The sequence below is a fragment of the Arachis hypogaea genome, chromosome 16 (genome assembly GCF_003086295.3).
Source record: "Arachis hypogaea cultivar Tifrunner chromosome 16, arahy.Tifrunner.gnm2.J5K5, whole genome shotgun sequence".
In the NCBI taxonomy this organism is placed as follows: domain Eukaryota; kingdom Viridiplantae; phylum Streptophyta; class Magnoliopsida; order Fabales; family Fabaceae; genus Arachis; species Arachis hypogaea.
The window spans coordinates 115864722-115890662 of record NC_092051.1 but is presented as its reverse complement, the minus strand read 5'-3'; the positions used below and the strand labels follow the sequence as shown (position 1 = coordinate 115890662).

Here is a 25941-nt window from a genome sequence, read left to right as displayed (position 1 = left end):
TTCGGAGGAGAGGTTGGAAAGTCCTAACCAATCCTATCCCAGAAGTTGGGATCTTGATGGTGCAAGAGTTCTATGCTAATGCATGGGTCACTAAAAATCATGATACTTGTGTGAACCCACATCCAAAAAATTGGCATACCATGGTCTGAGAGCGTCTCTTGGATTTCAGCCCGAAAAGTATAAGGTTGGCACTCCATTTGCCACTGATGCAAGAAGACCCACATCCTTACACTAGGAGAATCAATTTTGACCAGAGGCTGGACCAAGTTCTTTCAGATATTTGTGTGGAAGGAGCTCAGTGGAAGAGGGATGCTCAAGGCAAGCCTATCCAACTAAGAAGGCTTGACCTCAAGCCTATAGCTAGAGGATGGTTGGAATTTATCCAATGCTCTATCACCCCTACTAGCAATCGGTCAGAAGTGACCATTGACAGAGCCATCATGATTTATTACATCATGATTGGAAGTGAAGTGGAGGTACATGAGGTAATACCTCAAGAGTTGTACAAGAAAGTTGAAAAGCCTTCCCCCCTTAGCAAGGTTGGCTTTCCCCCACCTTATTTGTCACCTATGTAATTTAGTTAGAATTGTCATAGAATGAGACATTCCTATTGAGGAGGATAAGTCCATCATGAAGAAGAGGATGGAGCAAACTAGAGAGCCAGCACATGGACCACAGCAAGAGCATGTGGAGCTGCCTCAACAAGAAATTTTTGAGATACCTCAAGGGATGCATTTTCCTCTCCAAGGCTATTGGGACCAATTGCACACTTCTCTAGGAGAATTGAGCTCCAACATGGATCAACTAAGGATGGGACATCAAGAGCATTCCACCATCCTCCATGACATAAGACAAGATCAAAGAGCCATGAGGGAAGAACAAAGAGTTATGAGGGAAGAACAACAGAGGTAGGGGCATAACATAGAGGAGATCAAGCACTCTATTGGATCCTTCAGAAGGAGTAGTAGCCGCCATCACTAAGGTGGATTCATTCCTTTTTCTCCCCTGTTGTTCATATTATTTTTCTGTTTTCTATGTATTGTGTTTTATTGTCTGTTTCTAGTACATGATCATCTATCTTTATGTCTTAAAGCTATGAAATATTCTATGCATCTATCACCTTACTTAAAAGAAAAATTATTTTATTAAAAAAGAAAAGTAAGATGCATGAATTTCGAGTTATATTAGAAACAGTTCAATTATGTGATGTGGTGGCATTGCTTTTGTTTTCTAAATGCATGAATAAATAGTGCATATTTGATGTTGGAGTTAAAGAATGTTGGCTCTTGAAATAATGAGGATAAAAGTGAAGTATTATTGGTGATCTGAAAAATCCAAAAAAACTGATTCTTGAAGCAAGAAAAAGCAGCAAAAAGCAAAAAAAAAAATTACGAAAAATAAGAGGCATGCAGAAAAAGAAATAAAAAGCAGAAAAAACCAATAGCTCTTTGAACCAAAAGGCAAGAGCAAGGATCCAAGGCTTTGAGCATCAATGGTTAGGAGGGCCTAAAAGAAATATCTTAGCCTAGGCAGTTCAAATGAGCTGCTTCCCTAACTATATGCTTGTGGTGTGAAGGTGTCAAGTGAAAAGCTTGAGACTGAGCAGTTAAAGTCGTCGTCCAAAGCAAAGAGTGTACTTAAGAACTCTGGAGACCACTGACTGGGGATTCTAGCAAAGCTAAATCACAATCCTAAGGGGTTCACCCAGTTAAAGTGTGTGTGGCATTTATGTATCCAGTGATAATACTGGAAAACAAAGTGCTTAAGGTCACAGCCAAGACTCTAAAGAAGCTGTGTTCAAGAATAAAAAAGAACTTAACTAAGAAAATCAATAGTATCATCTGGATTCTAAGTTCCTAAAAATGCCAACTATTCTGAGCTTCAATGGAAAGTGAGATGCTAAAACCCTTCAGAAGCAAAAAGCTACTAGTCCCTCTCATCTAATTGAAACTGAGCTTCATTGAGAACTCTGAAATTTATTGCATTGTTCTATTTCTTTTTTATCCTACTTTATTTTTGGTTGCTTGGGGACAAGCAACAGTTTAAGTTTGGCGTTCTGATGAGCGGATATTTTATAGGCTTTTTGGCATCATTTTCATATAGTTTTCATTATGTTTTGTCTAAGTTTTATTATGTTTTCATAGGTTTTGTGCAAAATTCACATTTTTGGATTCTACTTTGAGTTTGTGTGTTTTATGATAATTTCAGGTATTTTCTGGCTGAAATTGAGGGGCTTGGACAAAAGTCTGATTTAGAAGCAGAGAAAAGACTACAGATGCTGTCAGGATCTGACCTTCGTACACTTGAAGGAGCTTTTCTGGAGTTACAGAAGTCCAAATAGCACGCTCTCAATGGTTATGGAAAGCTAACATCCAGGGCTTTCCAGAAATATATTATAGTCTATACTTTGCTTTGGAAATGAAGGCCCAAAACTGGTGTTTAACGCCTGCCACCAGTTTTATTCCTGGCGTCCAGCGCCCACAGGAGAGCAGCTGGTGTCCAACGCCCAAAAGGGAGTTCCTAGCCAGCATTCAACGCCCCTAAGGGATACTAGCTTATAGGAAACACTCAAGCTCAGCCTAAACACTCACCAAGTGGGCCCTAGAAGTGGATTTTCGCACTACAAGACTAGTTTATCTTATTTCTGTAATTCCTAGTTAGCAGATTAGTATATATATACAAGAGTTCACCCTTGTTAGAGGACTCTTGCCCACTTTTACTTTCTCCATTGTATTTTCGAACAGCATGAGTCACTAACCTCCTAAGGTTAAGGTTAGGAGCTCTGCTGAGTTTCATGGATCAATAATATTACTGTTTTTATTCAATATGTCTGATTCTATTCTCTTATGCAACCTCGTTCTTCATCTAATGAATTGAGGGTGACCCGAGACAATCACCCTTGTTGTACATGGGTTCCGTGCAATTCCTGACCCGGATAGCGTTGAACTAAAGCTAGAGATTGCATTGCGGATTCCAATAGAACATATGAGCAACTTTGGATATGTGACATATAATCTCGTTGACTGTGGGTGCGTGAGGTTTCTGTGGCGTTAAGGCTAGGGTAAGAGAAGAAGCACTTTCTGATCCGGAAGATCTGCCTTATCTGTGGCACCTTGAGTAGGATCGTAAAGGGGAGTGGATTTCTTAGAGCTTCATCTTCTGCTACAGTGAGAAACTTAGAGGTGACTTGATGAGAGGACATGAGTCACTTCAACGTGGTGGATTGCTGCAGTAGAGGAGATTAACTTAATGAAAGGACATAAGTTAATCACTTACGGCTGCCATTGAAGGAATCAGAAGGTTATTGAAGAAGACAGTAAGAAAAGTTAATCCGGAAGGACAAAGCATCTCCGAAGCCTCAACCATTCTATTACCATTGAATTCCTATTTACCTAGTAACATTCTATTTATCTATTTTATATGTTTTTCGTGACAAACTATAATTTCTATCTGCCTAACTAATATCTGCAAGGTATCCATTGCTTCCTCAAACCAACAATATCTATGGGATCGACCCTCACTCACTTGAGGTATTACTTGGACGACGCGGTATACTTGCCGGTCTATTTGTGCGAATTCTGCAGAGCCAGTTTTGCGCACCAGACATATACATATCATTCTGAAGCTCTGACTGTTAGCTTTCTAACGCTACTAGAATCGCCTCATTTGGACCTCTGTAACTCAAGTTATGATCACTTGAGTATAAAGAGGTTAAGATTGACAACAATTCACAGATTCCCCTTTAGTGGTAAATTTTCTTGAAAATATAACCTGAATCTACAATCTTTTTAAAACAACTCCAATACTTGATTAGTTTTAAAACTCCACTAGAAACATAAGAATTTTTTATTTAAAACTAAGAAAACTAATAAAAATGAAATATAAAAACTAATAAAGATGCCTAGGCATCAATACGCCAGAGACATCGATCCAAATAGACAAACCTAGAGGATGCCTCTCCTCCATCAATGTTGCATGTATTTTTTGACAATGGTGTTGATGAAAAACAAATTTTTCCTGTGTCCTTTGCTTCGTTGTTAGATGAAGAATCGAATAACCTGCGTTTAATTTTTCCAAAGTGGAATCACGATCTTCAGAGCTTGATTGTAGAGGGGTAATATTGAAAATTTAAAAATATAATAAGGGTAATATTGGAATAAAATATTATTAAAGTTTCATTCTCCATCTTTAAAATTTTAGTCATTTGTGTCTCTAATTTCTAGAGGTATTGAAGGGACTGAAATTTTAGAAACGGAGACAAAAATTTTAGTTTCAATCTCTAGCCACCAAACATAATACTAAGTCTCAGTCACAATACCCCTTACCAAACGCTACCTTAGAGAATAAGTATATACAAAAATATTATTTGCACGTGGCCTTTTTACATAACTACAATTTTGATTCAAATTGCACTACATCACAACTTAAGAATATTCGATATTATTTTCTTAATTTTTCTCAAAAGTACGATTGACTTGATTGGATATCCAACTAACTAAGAATCTTAGATGTTCAACTGATTTTCTCATATAAAATTTAGATAAATATCTCAACAATCAAGAATCTTAAATATTCTCGTGACCTTATTAGATAATTTTCTAGTCAAAGCGCAGCTTGAATTAAGAATGTCATATATTCTTTTTTTATTTAACTTTTTAGGACTAGGAATCACCAAATGATCGAGGGTATGAACTCTAAAACCTAAACCACAAGAATGACATTCTCAATTTTTGCAACTGTGTTGACAAATCCTTTTTAGGTTATTTAAAACTGTACCATAGGATGAATATAGCTAAATATAGACAAGTCTCAGAATTACAATAATACAATTTGGTCTAAAATATGAGCGATAAATTACTCAGATTACAATTTGAAGAACAAAAAATTCTTCCAAGACAGAAGATTAGAAAGAGAGTAAACTAAGAGCAAAAGATATAAAATATTTGCAACTCTTTGTTTTTAAAGATTGTTCTTCTTAATTCTTCAAGGTTCTAAATCAGTTTTATATAGGCAAGGATGTCAAAGATCTATTAAAAATTTCTCTTCTGTATCTGTATCTGTCTTCACATTCTTTAAAGTAGTGTAGAAAGTCACATCACTTTTAGCTTGTATCAGAATCTTTTGTCAAGAATGGTAGCTTCCTACTGTATTTTGTTTCCGTTGTGAGAGAAAGTTTTTTCAATCGACTTAACTTATTGAGTATACTTTAATTTTAAATGTTAGAAGCTATAAACACTTTTCTAAAGTAAGTGATTTTTTTTCGCTTTCATAAGTTTTGCAAGTGGAAGTAAGACAGACAATGTTCTAAGGTGCATAGTCTTACTTCTAAGATAGCTAGTTGACTTCTGATGTGATCAATGTTAAGCGAACTCATTTCTAAAGTAGATAACAAACTTCTGAAGTAGTGAACTCGCTCAACTTATATTCTAAAATTGTTTCTCATTTGGTTTTGATTTGTTTAGGTTCAGATGGCACGCACCTAGTTTACTTTAAAATTCTTATTTCATTGACACACCTTTTTGAACAAACGTTAGCGGTTAAATTAATAAAATTATTAAATTATATTTAAAATTATTAATATTAAAATTCTTTTTGAAATATCATAAAGCTAACATTAATTACATTTATGATTTTTTTATCTTATAATTTATCACTATAAAAAAATTATCTATTCAACCACACTTTTTTTAAGCTACATTTAAAAGAAAGTATTTATCTAAGATGTCAAATCTACTAAATTAAAGTGCTTACTACTTCTAATAGGTAACGAGCTATTAGAATGCTTTGAGTTTTGTTCAAGGTGAGTAACTGTTATAATTATTTTTTTTTTCAATTTTTTTGATTTGTTTATATTGGTTTTGCAGCTGGGTACCATTGTATAATTTTGACTATGTTTACAGTAATTTGTTGTATTTAAATTTCAACTTTATTGACCGGTATATCAAGAAGTATCAGACTAGTCCCTTTTGAGTTTTTACTGAGTTGATAACTTTTTCTCTGCATTCTACCATCACTTAATGTACTTTACTAATGTGAGTTTTGTTTTTCTTATTAGCTTTAAAGATCTTGGCCTTAATGGCAATGGTAGGTATTCAAACCACATATTACTTGAAGTCGAGGTGAAGGACTTCAGAAAGGGTGCACAAGTATAATATTTGAATTCAGACCACATGCTTTAAGTTGAATTCTTCGAATTACTGTAATTTGTGTATCTGGTGAGCTAAGAATTCTGTTCTTGTGAAATGAATGACTAAGTCTTAATATTTGAATATTTCATTTGTCATCACATTGCAGATCAAGTGTAAGATGGGACGATGAGGCTAATATTGTAGAAATTGAATCAACCAAACCCGTGAGGTAGAAAATTACTGAGCCTAAGACTCTGTATCATCCTATGATTGATGATGAAGACATGGAAAGAACACTGTTAAATCAAGAATTGTACAAGGATAGCAAGCTACTAGTTGCTATTATCCAATTTCAGAACTTTGGTAAATTAAGAATTGTATGTATTTGGACATCATTTATTACCAATGTTTTATTTTAATTTAACTTTTTTGCACGAGACAACTATAAGAAATGCTTGATTACAAGTAAAGCAAGTTGATTCTGTCTAGTTGGGGTAAAACATGCATCTTTTTTACCCTTATCAAGAACTTCTTTTGGACATTTCATTAAGAGAAAGGGGAGCAGTGACAAATCTGGAGTGAGTGCTAGCTAAAAAGACTGTGACATCACTGAGTAAAGGAAAAGATTTTCCATTCAATGCCTCAAACTAATGTTTTTTCACAGTGATCAAATAAAAGCCACTCTCTAATTTCATTATGATCTTGTGCTATTCTCATTTTCATTGTATCATGTTGTATGTTGTCTTCAACTTGCTAAATTCCATTGTATAATAGGTATATATCTTTCACTTTATATTTTCTTATATTAGTGATTGGTATTTGATACCTGCAGAATATGAATTCTATACTCTGATTTTTTGAAATTGTTGATTTCCATTATTGTTTGGTGCATTGCTTACATTGTTGTTGCAATTCTCGATTCCTTTCATGCTGTTAATTGTCTTTCAGCTTCCTAAGCTTCAGAGAGGTCAGGGTAGATTGCTCAGAATTCGAATTATACAAAATCGTTATGGGTTATTATGCACAATTTGTTATAAAGTCCTGCTGGCAGTGGCAAGATAATTTAGTGTATCATCTCATTTGTGTATTTTTTGTCCGCAGTGGATTGTTTGGTAAATAATGCTGGAATTGGTTTGGGTGATAAATACCCTATTGTTAGTAAAATTCGGGCTATTTGGAGTGAAGATGGAAAATGCTATATTCAGCAATTAATTTCTTTTTTTTTGTCTATTTATTCCACAATTAGTATAATGATCATATATATTTTAGTATTTCAACTCAGTTTGTGATCTTACTATTTTGGTTTAGTTAATTTCTATTTACACTTTTTTTGTGTATCTTTAGAAGAATTTTTTTGTCTAAACTTCTTAGAAGTGCAAATAATTTTGCAGCAGTTCCGCTGGAAATGAACAAGGGAATGATCACTGATACAATTGTTAAGGCCAAGAGTTTTCTTGATGATGATGAAGATCAGCATGAAAAAGATGTGTTCAAGAAGAATCTGAGGGCGCTTGAGAACATTTTTTAGTCATTATGCCAAAATTGGAAGATTAACAATTTTCTGCTTGTTAAGCTCTTTTCGGATACAGAGTGTAGATTTTACATTTTAATTGATATGTGATATAAATTTTATGTGACTTAAATTATCTTATGTTATATTTTGATTGTTAATTACTTCTTAAGATTATGTCTTTGAATTATGTAAGGATAATTTTTATTATTTAAAGAAATTATTTATTATAATTATGTGTTTAATTTTATTTTATAATATTTAATTCATTTAATTAAAAATATAAAATTATATATGTAATAATATTACTAAATATTATGTTGTATAAAAAATTATATATATATATATATATATACCCAGAAAATTTAAAAAAAAATAATGAGGGACCTAAGGCTACATTTTTATAGAGTAGCTATGGTATATAATGTGGCTACGCTTTAAAGGTGATGCAGTAATAAGGAAAAGTGTAGCCTATTCTAGTAACAATTAGTGCTGAAAAGCGTAGCCTTTGATCCTAAACAGCATCACTTAAAAAGCGCACCTTATTTTCAAAGGCCAGAAGCGTAGCCTTTGATACAGAAAAACATAACATTTAAGAATAGACAACCCTAATATAGACATCCCCCGCAAAAGCATCTCCAAAATCTAAAAAACATAGCCTTTACCTAAGGCATCATTTTTTTAATTTTTGACTACACTTTTTAAGTATATCTGAATGGGTGTTTTTCTTGTAGTGTATTTTCTTTTTTCTTCTTAAGAATCAAATTTTACTTAAATTGTTCGAGAATAAAATACAAAAAATATGAAGGACGGATTCATGAAAGCAAGGTTAGATGATATGTCTAGTAAAATATTTCACTAGGCATGGAAGTGAAGTTGAATAAGATACCTAGTCATCCAATCTGTCGCTTCCATATACATATGAGATCTCAAACTCTTAAATAGGAGGATTTTTTGTATACTCTTCGAAGGAATTTTTTTTCTTTATTAATTGTTGTTTAGGAATAGAACACTTGCTAAATTAGTAGTATATGATGACAATGGCATGTGTATATTCAAACGAAAATTATTAAAGATCCCATCACTTCTCATGTCTTCGTGAGACTCGAGTGCAATAATATATTCTAGTTGTTTGATTTCCTAAGGCTTTTTATTTGCCCCATTGGCACCAATTAAAAAATGACACCACAATTCTAATTCCTAATTAATCTACACATATTTAGCTAGAACCCCCACAAATATCTCATCACACTTCTATTCAAACTCTTGAACATTCCTTGTTATATATTTTATCATCATTCTTCAACTAATTAATCAAAGCAGACAACAATCCATATTTGCCATTACCAATATCTTAAATGGGGTTTTTCATTGATTATCCTAAACTCTTGCTTAACTGGTTAACCCCCACAATTAAGTACAAGGATATCAGATCCATTATTAGCAATAATAATAATGATAATCCCCGAGAAGACGAAGAAGAAGAGGAGGAGGAATTGACATTAATGAAGAAGACATGGAAGGAGAGCAAGGCAATGTGGGCTGTGGCATTCCCAGCCATATTCACAAGATTTTCAACGTTTGGGATCAATATAATTAGCCAAGCATTTATTGGTCATGTTGGATCAAAGGAACTAGCTGCCTTTGCACTTGTATTCACTATTGTCGTTAGGTTTGCCAATGGCATTCTGGTAAATATTCACAAAATTTCCACTCTTCATTCCTTTTTTCTTTTTCTTTTTTTTTTATCAATATAATAGATTTAATTAACTTTTAGCTAGCTATCATTAATTTAAAACCTGTTAACTGGAATGCAAAACGAAAAGGTAAATTTTATGAATAGTTTTCTAATCAATACGTAGTTAACAATCACATTTTAATTCTCTTGTAACTCTTTGTTTTTATACCATACATTGTTTATATTTGAACTGAATGTTTATCACTGGATTTTATTTTATTAAAAATCACTTGATTAGTTCAAGTAAAATTTTTTTTAATTCGGGTGTGTATAAGTTTGAGCTTTGTGGGCAACGATTTGTTTCTTTTTGCCCTGACATTTCAAAAGCTTTATTTCAATAGTATGAGCTGACAAATTTTGGGCCGCCAGACTAGTTGTTAGAGTTTAGTGTATGCAAACAAACTTGTTAAAACCAACGAATTGACAATCAACAGTAGTTCAAATGGCATATATCCCCTTTTCTAAACGGAAGATTTTGAATTTGAGCCTCCTCTAATATAACTTAACCAAAAGGAAGAACCAATAAATTTATTGTAAAGTTCACTAAAAATGAGTTTTTATTGAGTTTGAATTTTAAATATTTTTTTTTTATCTGAGTTTCAAATGTTCTTAATTTTAAAAGTTTTATATATTTTTCTGTATTGATTATTAAATGTTGTCTACAATGTTGATTCTCAAAATTTTTTTTAATAAAATGATATTTATTTGTAAATATAATAATTAAAGTTATTGAATTATTTGATATATTTAACTAATAAATAGTGTTGGATATGTGAATTGATAGTTAGGAATGGCGAGTGCACTGTCAACACTTTGTGGACAAGCATACGGTGCAAAACAATACAGCAGAATGGGACTCTTTCTGCAAAAATCATGGATACTTCTCTTTTTAACAGCACTCATACTTGTTCCCATCTTCATCTTCACCACCCCAATCTTGATTCTCTTGCGCCAAGACCAAACCATTGCGCGACTAGCCGGCACCATTTCGCTCTTCTCAATCCCCGTCGTGTTCGCCTTCATTGTTTCCTTTATAACGCAGGCATTCCTGCAATCTCAGAGTAAGAACACCATCATTTCCTTCTTAGCCGTCTTCTCGCTCCTGTTTCATACGCTACTGTCTTGGCTTTTGACGGTGAAGTTGAAGCTGGGGATTCTTGGCGCAATGAGTTCAACATGTTTGGCGTATTGGATTCCCAACATTGGTCAAGTTGTCTACATTACCTGTGGTTGGTGCCCGGAGACATGGAAGGGATTCTCTTTCTTGGCATTCAGAGATCTATGGCCTGTTGCTAAGATTTCTCTTTCTTCTGGTGCTATGTTGTGGTGAGCCTTCTACCTTTCTCTTCCTTCAACTTCAACTCCTCTTTATATTGTTAAACAAAAATATTATTTTTTACATTAAAATTAAAATCAATTACCGTACTAAAATCAGTTACTATTATATATTTTTATATAAATTGACATGTAGTTTAACTTATTTTTAATATGTATTTTATATTTTAATACATATTCTATATTAATAATTAATTTTAGTGTATATTTAATATGATTAATTATTAAATAGAATTAGTTAATTTTCACATCCTAATAAATTTAAAAAAAATAAATAAATTTAAATAAATTTTTTATTCTTATAAAATAACTCTTTTTTAGATTTTATAAAAACTTTTATTTTTTATTTAGTTACGTAAAAATGAAAAAAAAATTGTTCTATTACATTTAGATATGAAAGTTAAATGTAGCATTTAATGGAATACACTAACCGAAAATTGAAATTAACAGTTTTTAATATTTATAGGATTAAAATAAAAATAATAAAAATGTATAGGAATTAAAACAAAAAAACAAATATTTTACATAGAACATAATCACATTTAATATCAAATAAAGCGTTTAAAGGCGAGTAATACTGAGTAACCAAAATATTATAGACTATAAATAAAAATATATAATTAATAATATTTGTATAGAAAAAAGAGTATATAATCACTCTCATAACTTAATTGATATAATTAATTACTTTCTATAACTATCTTCTCTCATTTAATTATACTAAAAGTCAATTTTAAATTTAATATAAACTAAATCTCAAAAAATTCTCCTTCATTATTAGATTCAAAATTCTATAACTTTTTTTTCAAATACAAATTTTAAATTCTGATATTTTTAATCCTAAAAAAAATCTCAAATTGCCTTAATACATTTTATAAAAAATAAAAAAATCTTAAATTTGATTAGTCTCTATTTATTGAAAATCAAAAATTTCTAAAATTATTAGTTTTTGACCTACAAAATAAAATAATAAATAATAAATTAGCACTAATTCATTGATTATAAATATTATGTGTTTAAAATTAAAGATGTTATACATATAAAATTATGAATATTAAATTAAAAAATTTTAACAACTTCTACTATACAACTCATATTTTACATATAGACTATTAGAAAATAAAAAATAAAGAATGAAAAATAAACAAAAATTAAAAATAAATTTTTAAAAGTAATTATTAACCCATCATATTAAAATCAATAAATAAGCATACATATGAATATTAAATAAAAAAATTAAAATAATTAAAATCATGATCCATTTTAAGTGCACATATGAGATAATTTGAAGAATACAATAATACACATAGTTTAAAATTTGGTAATATTAATTATAAAGATTTATTAATTATGGACATCATATATATGAAATTATAGATGTTATTAATATGAAATTATGGATGTTATGTGTATGAAATTATGGATGTTATGAGTAAATTTATCAATTGAATATATTATTTTAAGGATTTGGCATTTTTTTTTAATTCAATTATGGTAAAATTTAAAAACATTGTGTTAACTTGATAGTTACTTATGCAATAACTAAAAAATGATATGTGTGTGGATGTAATAACTAATAAACATTAATTTAATTTTTTGATGTTAGTTGCATGTAATTGTTGATGTTATGTATATAAACTTATGAATAGCATAATCACGAAACTATAAATGATATCTCATACCTCATCAAAGATAGTATGATTTTTCATACTATAAAAAATTACTTGACTGTGAACAATCTCATCGAGTGAGTCTATTTGTTGTTCAACTTCTTCAACTCCTACCGACATAGGCACTGTCCTAAGATCGAATTCAAATGCCATACTATCAAAAAAAAAAAAAATTACAATTCACTATAAGAAAAACGTTGAGTACCGTTGGATTTACCGTCGAAAAATATAAAAAAATCTGACGATAAGTTTATTATCGTCGGATTTACCGTTAGAAACAATCGGATGATATAAACCTCACCGGTAAAAGTTTACAGTCGATGATAATTACCGCCATATTCTACAACGGAATATAGTTAGTATGAAAATGGATCGTGTTGGACGTTACCGTCGAAAATTTTCGACGGTAACATTGGCGCCACATTGTTCATTTTCCCGCTATATTACTAACGGATTCATCCGACGGTAATGCCGACAGAAATGGTTTTTTGAAATTTTTTTAAAATAACGTTACCGTTGGAAAATTTTGACGATAATTCCTACGGTAGCATTTTCATTTTTTAAAATTATCTTTTTCCATCTATCTCTAGTGTACCCTGATAATTAACAATAAAAATAGTGCTTCCAACCTGATGTGAAGTATAAAAAATATAAATTACAAATACTGAATGATGGTAACTAAAAATATCTGAAACAGTGCCAACTATTTTACATTTATAGAACTATGTTCACAGTCACTGAAATATATATTACAAATACAATTAGGGTTTTAAAGAAATACATATTACAGAACTATGTTTACATTAACCCTAATCAGATTCATCATCTTCTTCTTCTGGTTCACCATCCTCTTCTTCTAATGTAGTTTCCTAATTATCATCGAACTCGTCTTCCTCTTCTTTGTCGCCATCGACCCCATCGTCTTCTTGAAGATCGTCGTCCTTTGCTGGAAGTTAGTCAGTATCTAGTCTGAGGTCAATGATGTTATCATCCATAATAGCAGACCTAAGGGAGATTGGCTCACCGGTATCAAACACTGTTTTCGAAGGAGTTGGATCATCAATTTGGTAAGGTTTCTAACCCTCTATCATATCATCAGACTCGATGCGACCTTTTGGCTTAATCTTAACCACAACCACCCAATTAGACTTACATGAACCCCGATAAAGCAAATAGTATACCTATCATGTATTTTGAGGTAGTATAAAAGAATCGTAGTGCCTATATTTCCTAGTTATATTAACTTCAGTGATATCATAGTCCTTGTGCTTTCGTGTTTCTTATCGCAAACTCGAATCATACCATTCACATTTAAACATGCGCACCTTGTACGTAGTGTAACAGAAATACTGTAATTCAATTAGTATGTTACTCATTGCAATATTTACAAAGACTTAAACAACTCACATGAGGTAGGATGAAATTTGGTCACAGTTAAGCAACACATGTAGATGTGTGGTATCGACCTCCATCTGCTTTAACTAGTAGTCACCGCTCGCATCTATTGTATCTCCTTCCGACAAAAAGATTCGGTATATTGTTGCACTTGATGAGGATTCTCGCCTCTCATCATTTCTTACAATCTTTCTTCTACGCGACTAAACATGAGACTAAAAATAGAAAAGCAAAATGCAGAAGTTTCCTTAACTATGAATGTTTCGCAGATGCTACCCTCAATCCAAACTCTGTTCTTCACGGTGCCCTTGAATGAATCAATCATCCTCTCAATGGATACATCCATCGAAATTAGACCGGCCCACATAGTATTTCTATGGTAGATGGATTGCTAAATGTATGTTCCATAACGTCAAAAAATGATGGAAGCAATATCCTCTCTAGCTTACAAAGTATGATGGGAATATTCTTATCATGATTGTGAGGTCATTAATGCTAAGTTTCGTAGCACATAACTCCCTAAATAACTCCCTTATTTCTGTGAGGGATTTCCAAATGTTGGTTAGAAGTTCTTTGAACGCGATCGGAAGCAAAGACTCCATGATTACATGATAGTCATGACCATTCAACCCAGCAAGCCTAACCTGTGACACGTTTATACACATGTCCAAATTAGAGGTGTAACCATCAGAAAATCTTAATCCTCTAATTTACCTACAACTACAAACATTTTGCATCTGCTCCTTCGTTAAAGAGAACACCACATTTGGTTTAACCCACCACCTGTTATCAAGTCTCTTTAAGTTTAGATCTGGCCGCCAGCAAATGTCCATCAAATCTAACCTAGCCTTATCGTTGTCCTATGTTCGCTCAACGTCTATTACTATATGCATGATGTTATCAAACACGTTTTTTTAATGTTCATCACATCAAGACAATATCGAACCAAGTTGTCTTTCCAATAAGACAAATTCCAAAATATACTCTGTTTAGTCCAATTATGCTCCCTGCCATATCCCGGAGGTCTCAGACCTACCCCATTATCGATGATCTGTGGGATTCTTCTGACACGCTACCAAACTTGCCTACTATAAAACTTCATAAGTGCCTCTTCTTGTTCAGTTTTTTTTTTAACGAGTCTTCATTGCGCTGAAACAGATGATCCATGTCAAGAAATCTTTGATGGCAATCAAAGCACGAATTCTTACCGCAATTCGTCAACCAAAATGCCTTTGTATCCTCCATACAAATGAGACATACCATTCTACCCTGAGCGGATCAACCTGACAACATGCCGTATGCAAGAAAGTCGTTAATGGTCTACATTAACGCAGCCTGCAGTTGGAAATTTGTCTTCGTCGAGATATCATACATTTGTACACCATGTATCCACAACTCTTGTAACTCATCTACCAAGGACTACAAGAAGGCATCTAATTTTGCCTCTAGATTGCTGGGACCAGGTATGATGCAAGTTAGAAATATGTATGGGTCCTTCATACACATTTCGAGACTCAGGTTATAAGGTCTCACGACTATGGGTCAACAAGAGCACACGTTACAAAAATTGAAATTTGATGCGAACTCGTCAGAGCACAAAGCTAGTCTAACATTCTTGGGCTCGCTCGCAAATGTAGGATAGACCCGATCAAAATGCTTCCAAGTTTCTCCGTGTGACAGATGCATCATGATACCATTGTCTCTCTTGTTACTACTATGCCAGGTCATGTGAAGGGCCGAACTCATCGATGTATACAATTGCTTCAACTTAGGAATTAAAGGCAAGTAGGGCATCCGTTTAAGTGGATTTAATCGATGTTTACCAATCTGTTTTCTCTTGACTTGGAACCTCGGTGATCTACAAAATTTGTATTCATTAAGGCCTGCATCCGTCTTAGTACAACATACAATCATTCAAACAACAATCAATTTTCACCGCATTTAGGCCTAGTTTTTAAACTAGCTTCTTTGTTTTGTAGTAGTTTCGGGGGATGCCACATTATCCTATAGGTACCAATTTGTTGCAAATGGTGGCCCACTTATCAAAAGACTCTTGGATATTATTTGACTTCGACTTAATACTCATCCTTCTAACACACACAGACAACTCCCAATTAACGGATCCCTCGTACAAAGGTTTCGCAACAGCTTCTAACAGATGATGAAATCTCTTTGCTTCTGGCTTAGGCTCTTCTTTAGCCTCTTCCAATTCTGTAACACTTGTTGTATCACACATCATCTTGTTGTATCTCTCTTGGTTAGCTTCCCAAGTCATTTCATCCATGTTTAGGTCTCTCACCACCCGAACTCTCGTTGATTGGCAACTGGACCTATTCAAATTAGAGGCAGACCGGTTATTCCCTTGATCTTCCACTTCTCTGTGTTTCGTCCACATTCAATACCCATCCTTGAACCCGTTATGGTAGAGGTAAAGCGTTATGTCCGTAGGTCCTAACCGCTTAGCAGTCGACACTTTTGACATGGATACCTAGAAATCCCTTCAGACATAAATGGTTCTATGCTGGAAACATGTGTGACAAACGCGTCAACCGCCTCAAAGAAATCGGGTTTTAAACCCCCGGCCATCGTTATTCCTCTCATAAATCTATAGACGATGACTTGGAATCATATCAAAACACACATCCTAGAATTCAACGAACAACAGAAATCATTAACTTTTTTAGAAATTTTGGCAGAGTATCCCCTATAATTAGAATCTCCCGCCGAACACCGTTATTATTTCTGACAAACCAAACACATTTTAAATAATTTAAACGATAATTTGGCAGAATTTCTCCTTAATTCAGCGACATCCATCAAACCATTACAACAATTTTTATATAGGAAACAGCTGCAAGCGTAAATCAATAATATACAGGAATTCAATAAAACATCAAATCCTAACCATTCTAGTGCACAATCCCTTATAACTCCACAATTTTCCAGCAAACAAAGGTTTCGAGAAGGCGTCACTACGCGACCTTCTCCCACTTTCTTCCTAAAACTCTATCCTAGGAAAAGGAAGTCTAACATAAAATTTAAACAATTAATTATATTCAGAGATAGAAAACCAACCTGGAATATTACTGCACAAACAACAAAAAAAGAAAACTCCAACTGAGCTCAAAGAAAATAGCATCTTCCTAATAAAAAGGATTACTTATGAAATTCACAAGATGAAACTAATTCGAAAACTAATTTCAAAGAATAGGTAAAACTCATTATTCTAATCAATTAAAACCTAATTCTTAATCCAACCAAACTAATAAGAGACATGACAAATTTTATTTTTACTTACATTAAATTAACACAACTACCCTAATAACATACTTCATTAAGTAAATTTAACCACTAATTTAATAACAACCCTAATAAAATGTTAAACTCACAAAGTAACATGAAAAAATATAATAACCATACTAACAAACCAATTTAATGATAGTGGCTTTAGTCTTTCTTTAATATCGTGGTGACAGAAGCAGTGGTGACGGTGACGTGAGCAGCAACTGCGGCAGAGGATGTGATGGAGACAGCAGTAGCAATAGATTTGACGAGCACGTGCAACGGCGGTGACAGCGGGTGCTTCAGGTGCGGTGGCGACGTCGGCAACAAGCTCCAGCGGTGGCCACGTGACTGTTGCCCTCGGAGTTGTGAGCAGACGATGAGAGAGAGAGAGAGAGAGAACGGCGTCGAACAAATGAGGGGGACAGGCTTTGCATTTGAATTTAGCGCTAAATTTACCGTCAGATTGATCCGACGGTTATGTCTTTCGTGTGCCTAAAATGCAACGTTTCACTAAACAACATTACCGTCGGATCTACCTGCTGATAAATCCGACAGTAGTGAGCGCGCCAAAATTTCTTTATTTTTCTCCTCAAAATATTACCGTCAACGTTATCGTCAGTACAACATTCCGACGGTAATATTTTAAAGTGATGAATTTATCGCCAAACCCGACGAAAAACTCGCCACTAATATCCAACGGTAAATTCGATGGTACTCAACATTTTTCTTGTAGTGGTTAATTGTGAATTATTTGGCTTAATCCACCCGAAATAAGACTCAAAAAGCTTCAAGAGTATAGCATGCACGTATTGGTTCAATTTATAAAGCACCCTCAATTACAAATCTTATTTCTCTGCCTCTCTGACTAATTGATGCATCAAGCTTTCAATTGCTTCAACCGTGCCTTATTATGCCAATGATAAAATTTCACATTTGATTTTTTTTTCTTGTGAATGAGGTGGAATGAGGTGAATCAATGAAAAGGTGACTGGTTACAAAATAAAATAAATTAAATTAAAATTAATGTCAATTAAAGAATATTATTATGATTAGTCTTTAGTGTAATAATAAATACGAAAATTAAATTATATTAGATATCATTAATATGTGATACATTACGTCCTAATAATTAGGGATATACTATGATTAATATGTGGGAAGAATGAAATCTGTGATAAGTTGTGTGATAAGAGAGTGTGATAAAAATTCAATATATATAATGATGGTATAAATAAACTCAATTTTGAAAAGTTATGGCTGATTATGATTGAAATATTTTGGTTCCTATACATTTTTACACTTCTTTTGTGTTTGTGTGTTTTTTTTTATCACTCTTTGTGTCTATTTCTATCCTATCGTTCTAAACATTTTCTAAGTATTTAACCGGAGTTACTCATGAAAATGTGTATAAAGAGCGTTCCAAAATTAAAAGTTTTGTTATTTACAACAAATAAAAATATAATTAATAGACCTAACATAATTAGTATCTAATTCAAACTCGTTGAAAATATAGTAAAAAAATTTTCGTCCCTAAAAAAATCTCATGATCATCAGCAATTTGCTCCTTGAAAAAGCACCTGCTTTAAATATTTGACAACAGCAAAAGGTACAGATATATAATAATTCTACATTAATTATAGAATACACTTAAAGTGTGGGGCAATCATGACTTAAAAAATGAGAAAATGTCCATTGAATATTACAGAAATAAATCACATTTTCATTTTTGTCTTCTCAAAAATACATGTGACTACGTATATTGAAGATGATATATTTAAGGTTAGAATATAAAATTGAGTATATAAGTAGATTTGGTAGTATTGTAAATTAAAAGAAAGTAAATGTGTGGGAAAGAATAATCGAAGGCATGCATGCTAACTTAAATTATGGTACAATTTACAGTCTCGAGCTGTGGTACAACACAATATTAGTTCTTTTGACAGGTAGCGTGGAAAATGCAGAGGTTGAAATCGATGCTTTATCCATATGGTAATATTTCATTTGCATTTTCACTTTACTACTTCAACATTTTTCCTTCTTATGTATTGACAATAGATTATAACTTGTCCAACTAAATATATTAAAGTTTATTATTTTCAGCCTCAACATCAATGGATGGGAAATGATGATTTCTCTTGGTTTCATGGCTGCAGCCAGGTAATATCATGCATTCAATATGTTATAAACACACAGAGAGAAAAAAATGTGTTTTATCTGATACAACGGTTGATACATATATATACTGATAATAACTACTATAATTACTAATAACTCTACTAAACATTTATCTACTATACTAATCTTCCACTACATACCAACTATATTAACTTAATCTACTAACCATATATTATATTCTAATATCTCTCTCAAATTCAAGTGAAAACTAAGCAGATCGTCTGGAGTTTGGATAATAAATTTCAAAAATTAGTAGGATTATGAGCTTTGGTAAAAATATCAGTTGTCCAGTCCATAGCCCCAATAGCGATTAGACGAATAGCACCAATGAGAAGTTATTGTCATACAAAATGATAGTCATTTTCAATGTGTTCGGTGCGCTCATGAAAGACATCATTATGGGCAATCTGAATCACTTCTATTATCACAATAGAGATCAGTAGAAGAAGGCTAAGTAGCTCTTAAATCTTCAAAAAGCCAATGAATTACAATGATTTCAACAAAAGTGTTAGCCAAAGTACGATATTTTACTTCTATACTTGATCAAACGGTAAAAGTTTATTTCTTGGCACGCCAGGAGATTATAGAGTCATCAAGGAACAAAAAATAACTAGTAGCAGAATGGTAATCAGTGGGATCACCTGGCCAATCATTTTTGAAATATGCTTGAAGGATTAAAGAAGATTGAGCGAAAAAATGAAGACCCTAAAACATAGTACCTTTGATATAGCAAAGAATTCGAAGAACAACACCATAATAAGTAGTCCGTGGTGCTCATAAAAATTGGCTAACAACACGAACAATATAGGCAATATCTAGTTGAGTAACAGGTAGGTAGACAAGTCCACCAACCAACTGTATATAGAGAGTGAGATTATCCAAAGTAGTTCTATCCATAGGAGTAAAGCGAGCATTAGGCTTAAGAGGAGTAGATTTTGTGTGACTATCAATTATCCCAACCCTAGCAAGAAGATTAGATGCATACTTTGCTTGAGAAAGATAGATGTCATCAATTGACGAGATAACTTCAAGATCAAGAAAATAACTAAGAGATCTAAGGTCGCTCATCTCAAAGTGGTGGTGAAGACTTGCTTTAAGATCAATGATACCATCAACGTCATCCCCAGTAATGATCATGTTATCAACATGTAATAGCAGAAGAACAACACCCCTGTCACTCTTGCAAATGAAAAGAGCATTCTCATGAGGACTGCAAGTGAAATCGAAATTGCAGATAGTATTGCTAAACTTTTCAAACTATTCTCGAGGAGCTTGCTTAAGACTATAGAGTGCCTTGCGAATTAGACAAACATTGTTAGCAGAACAAGAATATCCCAAAAGAGATTTTATGTACACCTTCTTGTTCAAGTCATCCTTGAGAAAAACACTTTTCACATCCATCTAACTTAGAGACGATTTGCAAATGGCAGCAGTTGCAAGAAAAGATCGAACAGATGTGAGTCAAAGAATAGGAGCAAAAGTCTCTTCAAAATCGATACTATACTCTTGAGTGCATCCTTGAGCAACTAAACAAGCTTTATATTGATCAATAGAGCTGTCAGAGTGAGTCTTGATTTGTATAACCTTATGCTGCCCACAACTTCCTGATCAGAAGGAGGATCAACTAAGTCCCAAGTGTGTGCTTTATCTAATGTCTAATTTTTTTTTTTTTTTTTTTTTGCATTGCTTGTTGCCAATTTGAATTTGTAGAGGCTTCTTTGTATGACCTAGGTCCATGAATGTGAAGGATAGTAACAAAACAATGATAATTAAGAAGACGTGTAGGTGGATTTCATACCCTAGTACCACAAGTGGACGTAGGAGGAAGGACTATAGGAGCAAGATCATTGTTCGAGTTTGGATCATCAGGAACAGTAAAGCGTGCAAGAATAGGAGGCTCAGGAGGTGAACTTGTTACAATGCCTATATTATCATAACTAGAAAAACGATCAACAATAGAATTAATAAAAAAATGTGAATGGGTAAGAGAAATGGATTGAAAGGAGGACAAATTAAAAAATATGTGATGTTCTCAAAATACAACATGACGTGATATGCAAATTTTGGTGAGAAATAGGATCCCAACAACGATAACCAAGATTCAGTGCCATAATCAAGGAAACAACATTTATAGGCGAATCTGAGGTTCAAGTTTATTATGTTCATGAGATTGAAGGAGAACAAAATAGAGACACAACCAAAGTATTATAAAAATGCTCAAAAGGAGTAATATTATCTAAAACAGAGAAAGTAAGGCGATTGATTATGAAAATTAAATAATATTTTGACAGAAGATCAATCAAACATAATTTTATAGATTTTTTTATTTGAAAACAAACCACGCATGCATTTTGTAAGTTTTGAAAATATAAAAACAAAAAGAAATTAATAAATAAAAACAAAATGAAAATAAAAAATATTTTGCAAACCCCTTAAAGTTCAACCCTTTTTCACCTATAATAGGATTATATTGTAGGAAAGAACTAACTATATATATTCTTATCTTGAAATTTTTATTGTAAAAACTTAAATGCTTAGAAAAAATAAATAAATAGTTATATATATGTAATACACAACAACACTCTGATACAAGAGCCTCGTTTTAATGCTTGAAGTGTGAATTATGAACAAGTCTTTTTTTTTTTTTTGTTTTATCCTAAAGGGAGCCACTCAGATCAAGACGTCTAAAACATCTTTTTTTAAAGATGTTTTTTAGTAATTAAAACTTAACATATATAATCGATTAAATCATGTTATTTTTGTCAAAATTAGGCTAGACAAATTGATGTTAACCGAAAAAATGGTTCCACAAATCTTGAACTGATTTAAATTACTATTATTTTTTTATAAAAAATGACTACAATACCCTTATTATATAAAATAATTAAAATACTCTTATTATATATATTAATTTTAAAAATTCTAAATCCTAATCCTACAATAGAAAAATAATGGACTAAAATTTAGGATTCTCAAAATTAATATATATAATAAAAGTATTTTAGTCATTTTCTATAATAGGGTATTGTAGTCATTTTCTATAAAAAAAATATTAATTTAGACCAGTTCAAGATTTAATTCACCATTTGATCAATTTGTCTAGCCTAATTTTGATAAAAATAACATAATTTAATCGATTATATGTGTTAAATTTTAATTATTAAAAAAAATCTTTATAAAAAGACGTTTTTAGCGTCTTTATCTGAGTGGCTTCTTATCCTAAAATAATTGTAACGTAATTGAACTCCTCCAAATCATTAAATCATTTTAAAATTTGATATTATGTCAAGCATAGAAAGTATACATCTAACAAAGCTAATATATTATTGAAGTGTTCGAGTATCAAATGAGCTTGGAAGAGGGAGCTCGAAAGGTGCAAAATTTTCTATTGTGGTGACGGTGCTTACGTCATTCACCATTGGGTTTCTTCTGTTCATATTTTTCCTATTCTTTCGGGAAAGACTTGCTTACATATTTACATCAAATGAAGATGTGGCAGCTGCAGTTGGAGATTTGTCACCTTTCTTGGCAATCTCTATATTGCTAAACAGCGTTCAACCTGTACTCTCAGGTATTATTTTTAGTATTTCATATGTTTCATATTCATACTAAATTGAAAATTTGTAACATGAAATAATTTATCAAAACTATGCTTTATGTACATATGGACCAGCTCATATTCAGATATGAACAATACGAGGTACTGATATTTTAATATACACTTAATGTTAAATAAGATAGGGGAAAAAATGTGATTTAAGAGAAAGAAAAATTTAGGTATACTGGAATAATGGAATTTTAATTACTTATCATTTTGGTTTATATGATAATTTTGTACCAAAACATGTCTGCAGATATTGTACATTCGTATTTACAATTTTATGTTTTATTTTATTTTTAATATTTTTATTTTAAGATTCCATCAAAGGAACACAATGTAGAGTTGCTTTAGATATTAAAAAAAGATCACACAGTTTAAGAAAATTCAGAAAGTATTATTTTAGACCTTAAAAAGACGACCTAAGAAAAATTTAAAAAAGTATTATTTTAAGTGTCAGAAAAAGACCATTCTAAATAAACTTAGACAAACGTTGTTTTAGGTATCGTAAAAGGAATGAAAAAAATAGTTACTTTAGATATTAAAATAGAATACAATTCAAGAACACTTAAAAAGCATTATTTTAGACAACAGAAAGACAACCTAAAAAAATTTTAAAAAGGTGTTATTTTAAGTGTCAGAAAAAGACAATCTCAAATAAATTTAAATAAGTATTAATTTAAGTATTAGAAAAGATAATACTTCATGCATGTTCTCATGTTAACTAATTGGTACATGAACAACCACCAATCAAATCAAAACACATTACACCTTTAAATTACCCACCTAAATTTTAATATTAGAATAACCATCCACACACCTAGTGAAATGAACATTCGATATATTCATTGTTCACATTATTTAGTATTTTCATTATCTACCTATACTTTTCCTAACTAAAAAGACAACTCGAGAAAATCTTGTAATAAAGTGGTTGCCAAGTGTTTTTTTTTTTTTTTTTTTGGAAATTTTAAGACAATCCTTACTCAACTTTGCTTTTTATTAGTAGAAAATTAAAGGAATGTTTTTCAAGGGTTGCCACAGAAAAAGTTCACTTGATGCAAAAAAGCATTGTCTCAAATCAGATGTAACAGCCATATAATCAATCCTCCAAAAACATTGCGTTTGTCGACAAGTGTTGCCTTTGATCAAAGGCACCATTTTTCATGTTGTAAAGACAAAAAAGATGCTTCCATCCGAATTTGATGTAATGGAACAAAGGAAACTTAGTTAGTAATTGAATATGTAAGTCCTTTTAATTTGGGATGTAATTAGTCTCTAATAATTTGATCAGGAGTAGCGGTTGGAGCAGGTTGGCAAAGCATTGTAGCATATGTAAATATTGGATGTTACTACATCATTGGAATTCCTACAGGAGTTTTACTTGCCCGCATTATCCATTTGCAAGTTAAGGCAAGTCGTTCTCGTTTTATTTTTTTTCTTGAAAAAAGAAAATCAAAATTCAAAATTTAAATTCTTACATATATAGGTTACTCTTTATTTGAATTTCTTATGAGTTTATCATCCAATTTCTTTGATCTGTTATAGGGGATTTGGATTGGAATGTTGTTTGGGACGTTCGTTCAGACCATAGTGCTAACTATATTCACTTACAAAACTGATTGGGACGAGCAGGTATTCTTTTAAATTACAAAACTTCCACCAATATTATTTTTGTTTGATGAAGATATCAAATAATGGATGTTACCTTGCAGGTAATCAAAGCACGTAATCGTGTAAATAGATGGTCTACGTTGGACAATGATCAAGAAACAATTACATATACATTCGACAAGTAGTTTAGGGGTGCTCAATTTTGATAATTATAGTCCTAGTTGTTTTATTCAGATAAACTTCTTGTAAAGTAAAAAAAAAAAAATATATATATATATATTTAAAGCGAGAATGTAATATTTTAATAATTTTTAAATTAAGATAGTAAGATGGATTATTGAAGTTATAAATTTTCTCATTTAAATTTTTATTTTATTTTATTCGTATTTAAATTTTGAAGGCCCAAGAATGCACGTAGAGTAATTGCATGAACCAACGAGTCTCAAAAATTACATAAAAAGGTAACTACATAAGCATTTCTCAATTTTGAGTCTTACAAATGAGATTTTAAGTTAAATCTTTTGTATTTATATTAAGGTGGAAACTCAGGTGTAGTCGATTTCACGTGAAGTTGATAACTGAAAGCCGTTAGATGAAAATTTAGTCAAATCAGTCAAATCATCTAACGGTTTTTAGCTATTAACTTCACGTGAAGTCGACTGCACGTCTGCACCTGAGTTTCCACCTTATATTAAAACCAATTAGAGATGCATGCATTATTTAGTAACATGACGTTGTCAATAGCAGGATTTTATGTATAGTAAAAAAAGATTATAGTGATTTCTAACCAATCCTCTTACAAATACGGGGTTGGCTATCCACTATGTCATGTTTGAGTGTTGTTGGAAGTTATACGGAGGGAGTGACATCAGAAAGAGCGTCGGCCGAAGAGAGTCGGAGGCGAACGGAGAAGGAGAAGATGGAGAGCGCTGATGCTGACAGATGGTGAAGGCCCACTTCCAATGGGAGGAGGAGATGACAACCAAGAGTTCGCAAAAGGAGAAATTGAGGAGGCGCCGTAGTCCGAAAAGATGCAACTACTAGCATCAACTCAGCCATTGAGCAAGCCATCGGGGAGGGAGGGAGAGAGGAGAGAGAGAGGGTTTGGGTTGTTTGGAAAATTGTAAAAATTGTAAAACACAACTGTTTTGGAAACTCTTGGAATTTGCACGGATGATCTTATCATAGTTAACTAATTTAGTATATTAAACTCTTGTTAAAGGCAGGATTAGTGTTTATTGTTTAACCATAATGACTCAATATAATTCTTTCAATAACCTTCAGATATGTCATAGAAGATTGGCTAAAAATCACCTAAAATAAATGTCAATAGCAAGCATTCTTAGCAATTTTTTACGGTATTAAATTATACATAGTAGTAAATAAAGCAAAATCGAGATCAAGCAAGCAATTGAAGAATCATAGACACAGAAGGAATACGTTGTGTAAAACATAGTAATTGTTGAGAACGGAAATTTCTGAACACCTGTGTT

General features: G+C 32.3%; 1 protein-coding gene across 1 annotated transcript; it reads left to right on the top strand.

Moving 5' to 3' along the window:
- The first annotated feature begins 8940 nt into the window (after positions 1 to 8940).
- On the top strand, positions 8941 to 24673 carry LOC112758896 (protein DETOXIFICATION 21-like). Its single transcript, XM_072219590.1, has 8 exons — positions 8941 to 9329; positions 10161 to 10702; positions 18964 to 19050; positions 19162 to 19218; positions 22569 to 22807; positions 24129 to 24247; positions 24383 to 24469; positions 24550 to 24673. Exons 1-8 carry the CDS (start codon positions 8997 to 8999, stop codon positions 24631 to 24633), a joined length of 1548 nt encoding a protein of 515 aa, XP_072075691.1. The 5' UTR covers positions 8941 to 8996; the 3' UTR covers positions 24634 to 24673.
- The last annotated feature ends 1268 nt before the right edge of the window (positions 24674 to 25941 follow it).

What these genes read in the sequence shown, in the direction of transcription:
- LOC112758896 (XM_072219590.1), top strand. Translation starts at nt 8,997, where the DNA reads ATGGGGTTTTTCATTGATTATCCTAAACTCTTGCTTAACTGGTTAACC. An exon ending in GGTTTGCCAATGGCATTCTG is followed by an intron (nt 9,330 to 10,160) that starts GTAAATATTCAC and finishes GTGAATTGATAG; the next exon opens with TTAGGAATGGCGAGTGCACT. An exon ending in ATCGATGCTTTATCCATATG is followed by an intron (nt 19,051 to 19,161) that starts GTAATATTTCAT and finishes TATTATTTTCAG; the next exon opens with CCTCAACATCAATGGATGGG.